The sequence below is a fragment of the Schistocerca cancellata genome, chromosome 4, assembly GCF_023864275.1.
Source record: "Schistocerca cancellata isolate TAMUIC-IGC-003103 chromosome 4, iqSchCanc2.1, whole genome shotgun sequence".
In the NCBI taxonomy this organism is placed as follows: Eukaryota; Metazoa; Arthropoda; class Insecta; order Orthoptera; family Acrididae; genus Schistocerca; species Schistocerca cancellata.
In genome coordinates, this window is record NC_064629.1 from 195,936,075 (window position 1) to 195,942,125 (window position 6,051).

The 6,051-nt window shown below is 40.6% G+C and overlaps 1 protein-coding gene across 1 annotated transcript; it reads right to left on the reverse strand.

The window, feature by feature from the left end:
* Positions 1-2,601: 2,601 nt before the first annotated feature.
* On the reverse strand, positions 2,602-2,988 carry LOC126184020 (uncharacterized). The gene has a single exon (XM_049926373.1). The coding sequence runs from the start codon at positions 2,986-2,988 to the stop codon at positions 2,602-2,604; it is 387 nt and encodes a 128-aa protein (XP_049782330.1).
* Between the last annotated feature and the right edge of the window lie 3,063 nt (positions 2,989-6,051).

The window sequence follows — 6,051 nt, forward strand, 5'->3', positions numbered from 1 at the left end:
GTCGTAAGGTGATCGTGGGTAGTTTTATTTCATTTCTTATAAAACACTGCACAATTTTCGTAAGGTTTCCTTTAGTGTTGTTAAAACATCCTAAACATAAGAGAGAAATTAATCATCACCAATATATGCGAATTCTCTGATATCTTGAACAGTATGACAATGCACTTGCAGTTTATCGATTACATGCATGTAGAAAACTTGTACTGAGTGAAAGCTGTCAAACAAGGTTTGAAGAAGAATAAAATGCCACTACCAGACCACAGATAATTTTGAAAATACTTTTCTGACTATTTTGGCACGATGCGCTCTCCCCATACATAATACAAAAGCTTCGAGATGCATCTGCTGCCTGGCTGTTATTAAACCTGAAAAGAACAAAATGTCACAGAAGTTAGCCCTTTTTCCACATGCGGCTATTTTGGGTTGAGAAGTGAAGGGCATTATGTTGAAAGTTCCGTTAAATTGATAACTTCAGCAGACAGCAGACTTGCATTTTAAAAAATGTACCAGCGAATGTAATAGAAATGGCGACGTCTTATCTACGGTGCGCGACGCTTACTGTTACGCTACTAGCTGTCATGTAGCTACAGCGGCTCCTGAGTCAACAATAGTTCCTCCATAAATCCCGCATTCCACAGTGCTGTGAGATAATGCATATTCTTCTGAGAGACATACAGTTACAGCTTTTCTTTTGCACTGCACGACGTTTTCAACAAACAGATAGCGCAATAGAGTACCTCAAATAGAAAGGAACACCTATTGAAATTTATGCATCCTATACTGTCGGCAGTTCCGTGTGGGTGGCAGTTACGTGATTTTATTTCGGTGATTACAAAATGGAGTCGAATGTGCACACTGGGTAGCCGAGGCAGCTAGTTCATGGCGATTCTGTCAACGAAGTAAATGAATGTACTGAAAATGCTGCAAACCTCTACAGGGAGCCTGTGTGTCACAATTCTCATAGAGTGTGCCGCAACGGTGTTATGATAGAATAATGAGTCTCAGAGAAGTGGACATGGCGGTCTGTTGGATGGCTGATAAGTTCGTATCATGATGGTCTGGGTTCGATTCCAAGTTCTGCTGATGATTTTTAATAGGGAGAGAAATATTCTATTCTTTTTCGGCTACGCCAAGTGATGAAAGTATAATTTCATCGTGGTGTGAAATTCACATTGAACGTGATATTTCTTCTCTACCACGTAGACGTTAAGTTGAACCACAATAAAGGTGGTGAGATGTAGAAACTCTATCACCAGTAACCTTTCTTTTACTAGTTATTTATTTTTAGGGCCGAAACAAATGCTATTTACGGTCACATGACACTTATTCCATCTTTTATTTGAGGTTATGTGTGTCGATAAAATTTGTTACGAAATGGGAATGCTTCTCAGATCGCCCTTAACGCGGAATTTCACCCCTTCGTGAGAATACAGCTCGACTGCTATTTGTTGTTTGTTGAAAACTGCAGATTCCTCAACATCTCTACATATTGCGTGTGTATGGGTTCGAATTCCGGCCCGGCACTAAAGTTTTCATTATGTGTTATCAAGCTGTAACGTTGTTGTTGTTGTTGTTGTTGTTGTTGTCTTCAGTCCTGAGACTGGTTTGATGCATCTCTCCATGCTACTCTATCCTGTGCAAGCTTCTTCATCTCCCGGTACTTACTGCAACCTACATCCTTCTGAATCTGCTTAGTGTATTCATCTCTTGGTCTCCCTCTATGATTTTTACCCTCCACACTGCCCTCCAATGCCTAATTTGTGATCCCTTGATGCCTCAGAACATGTCCTACCAACCGGTCCCTTCTTCTTGTCAAGTTGTGCCACAAACTCTTCTTCTCCCCAATTCTATTCAGTACCTCCTGATTAGTTATGTGATCTACCCATCTAATCTTCAGCGTTCTTCTGTAGCACCACATTTCGAAAGCTTCCATTCTCTTCTTGCCCGAACTATTTATCGTCCATGTTTTACTTCCATATATGGCTACAATCCATACAAATACTTTCAGAAATGAATTCCTGACACTTATATCTATACTCGATGTTAACAAATTTCTATTCTTCAGAAACGCTTTTCTTGTCATTGCTAGTCTACATTTTATATCCTCTCTACCTCCACCATCATCAGTTATTTTGCTCCCCAAATAGCAAAACTCCTTTACTACTTTAAGTGTTTCATTTCCTAATCTAATTCCCTCAGCATCACCCAACTTAATTCGACTACAATCCATTATCCACGTTTTGCTTTTGTTGATGTCATCTTATATCCTCCTTTCAAGACACTGTCCATTCCATTCAAGTGCTCTTCCAAGTCCTTTGCTGTCTCTGACAGACTTACAATGTCATCGACGAACCTAAAAGTTTTTATTTCTTCTCCATGGATTTTAATACCTACTCCGAATTTTTCTTTTGTTTCCTTTACTGCTTGCTCAATATACAGATTAAATAACATCGGGGAGCGACTACAACGCTGTCTCACTCCCTTCCCAACCGCTGCTTCCCTTTCACGTCCCTCGACTGTTATAACTGCCATCTGGTTTCTGTACAAATTGTAAATAGCCTTACCCCTGCCATCTTCAGAATTTGAAAGAGAGTATTCCAGTCAACATCTGTCAACACCTGCTTTCTTTGGGATTGGAATTATTATATTCTTCTTGATATCTGAGGGTATTTCGCCTGTCTCATACATCTTGCTCACCAGATGGTAGAGTTTTGTCAGGACTAGCTCTCCCAAGGCTGTCAGTAGTTCTAATGGAATGTTGTCTACTCCCGGGACCTTGTTTCGACTCAGGTCTTTCAGTGCTCTGTCAAACTCTTCTTCACGCAGTATCGTATCTCCCATTTCATCTTCATCTACATCCTCTTCCATTTCCACAATATTGTCCTCAAGTACGTCGCCCTTGTATAGACCCTCTATATACTCCTTCCACCTCTCTGCTTTCCCTTCTTTGCTTAGAACTGGGTTTCCATCTGAGCTCTTGATATTCATACAAGGGGTTCTCTTTTCTCCAAAGGTCTCTTCAATTTTCCTGTAGGCTGTATCTATCTTACCCCTAGTGAGATAAGCCTCTACATCCTTACATTTGTCCTCTACCCATGCCTGCTTAGCCATTTTGCATTTCCTGACGACCTCATTTTTGAGACGTTTGTATTCCTTATGGCCTGCTTCATTTACTGCATTTTTATATTTTCTCCTTTCATCAATTAAATTCAATATTTCTTCTGTTACCCAAGGATTTCTACTAGCCCCCGTCTTTTTACCTATTTGATCCTATGCTGCCATCACTACTTCATCCCTCAGAGCTACCCATTCTTCTTCTACTGTATTTCTTTCCCCATTTGTGACAATAGTTCCCTTATGCTCTCCATGAAACTCTGTACAACCTCTGGGTTAATCAGTTTGTCCAGATCCCATCTCCTTAAATTCCCATCTTTTTGCAGTTTCTTCAGTTTTAATCTACAGCTCATAACCGATAGATTGTGGCCAGAGTCCACATCTGCCCCTGGAAATGTCTTACAATTTAATACCTGGTTCCTAAATCTCTGTCTTACCATTATATAATCTATCTGATACCTTCTAGTATTTCCAGGATTCTTCCACGCGTACAACCTTCTTTTATGATTCTTGAACCAAGTGTTAGATATGATTAAGTTATGATCTGTGCAAAATTCTACCAGACGGCTTCCTCTTTCATTTCTTTCCCCAAATCCATATTCACCTACTATGTTTCCTTCCATCCATTTTCCTACTCTCGAATTCAACTCACCCATGACTATTAAATTTTCGTCTCCCTTCACTACCTGAATAATTTCTTTTATCTCATATTAAATTTCATCAATTTCTTCATCATCTGCAGAGCTAGTTGGCATATAAACTTGTACTATAGTAGTAGGTGTGGGCTTCGGGTGTATCTGGCCACAATAATGCGTTCACTATGCTGTTTGTAGTAGCTTACCCGCACTCCTATTTTTTTTATTCATTTTTAAACCTACTCCTGCATTACCCCTATTTGATTTTGCATTTATAACCCTGTATCCACCTGACCAAAAGTCTTGTTCCTCCTGCCACCGAACTTCACTAATTCCCACTATATCTAACTTTAACCTATCCTTTTCCTTTTAAGTTTCCTAACCTACCTGCCCGATTAAGGGACCTGATATTCCACGCTCCGATCCGCAGAACGCCAGTTTTCTTTCTCCTGATAACGACGTCCTCTTGAGTAGTCCCCACCCGGAGATCCGAATGGCGGACTATTTTACCTCCGGATTATTTTACCCAAGAGGACGCCATCATTTAACCATACAGTAAAACTGCATGTCCTCGGGAAAAATTTCGGCTGTAGTTTCCCCTTTCTTTCGGCCGTTCGAGTACCAGCACTGCAAGGCTGTTTTGGTTAGTGTTACAAGGCCAGATCAGTCAATCATCCAGACTGTTGCCCCTGCAACTACTGAAAAGGCTGCTGCCACTCTTCAGGAACCACACGGTTGTCTGGCCTCTCAACAGATAGCCCTCCGTTGTGGTTGCACTTACGATACGGTCATCTGTATCGCTGAGGCACGCAAGTCTCCCCACCAACGGCAAGGTCTGTAGATAATAGTTTGGATTTTTAATGCATTTTCATTCTTTGTCAACACTAACGATATCTGACGATTTTGAGTCCCAGTGAGACACAGAACCATTTGAGAGATCACTGTAAGTTCAAGGATGTTATTCCGAGCTGCTGGCGGTAGCTTCGGTAGCCGACGTCTCTTGGTGTGTAGTCAACAACGATATTTGTGGGGTTCGATTTCAAGTTAACACTGAACTCTTCGTCGTGTTATTTCTAGTTCAAAAATGCTCACACGACGCTGCTGGTGTAGCAAACCCATATTTAACGTTCGTTTTCTCTAGAATATAACAGCGATAGGTGCCGGGTTGGAGTCGTGGGAAGGAAAAAATTATTGTCTCGTCTCGTCATTTCAGTTAAAACGTCTAGCTACTGCCGAGGTAATCCGATATGTCACAGTTGATGGTGCTTCGACATCAATCCTATTAGGTTCTGGGTTCGAATCCATGTCCAACACAAAGCTTTACCTCACGGCATTTCAAGTAAATTACTTGCGAAGAAGCAATATTTAACATCTCTTGAATTTCGTTAACAGGGACAATAGATACTGGGTAGGAATTCGCGTCCGTTAAACATGATTACGTTACGTAATTTAAAGTTGATATTAGCTAAAGGATACTGTCTAAAATGGAGGGATACCACACTCTGTATGCCTAGTCAGGAATGACTTAGTTTTCGTTAGTCACGAAATCTCAGTCCGCATCACCTGGGTTTGAATCCATGTGCAGAACGAGGCGGTTTGAAGTTCATGCATATTCTCAGCTAGCTGCTCGTGAATGATTTAAATATTTAATGTCATTTTGTGTTAAATAACAAGTTCGGTATGTTACTTTGAAGAGGAAATCATGCATACGACGAACTTACTACGTGCATTACCTATCTGACGTAATAATTAGAGTGGTAACATTTCAGGTATGTCATTTATTGCAATAAATGTGAGCTTACAAGCCTCAAGGACAGTCTTACCTGTGATAAGGTGTTCCCTGATATTTCCAGTATCGTGGCGTTAATTGACATTTTGAGTTTTGAGATACAGAGCAGAGTTTTCTAGTGGTGACTTGTTGGAACCATTCTCAATAGTCGAACGACTGCACCAAGGAGCGATTAGAGGACCTGCTAGACAGCTGCGTTATTTGGGTTCCATGTGAATCAGGTGAAATGCAATTCAGCTCGTTCAGATACTTTTGAGCACGACTGTACATGCAAACATGTATCATTGTACAACACACAGTCTAGGAGATATGACGTCGCAAAAATTGAGATGCGTGAAAAACTTTCACATCATGGATGACATTTTAATTTACTTCTTCTTGGCTACTGACTATTTGCAACAAATACACTGATGGTAAAAAATGTCGCAACACCAAGAACGAGTTGATCGACATAAATGAAAGTTGCTAGGCGGGGTCTACATTTGAAAGATGGTTATTTAAATTTTGCCCAGT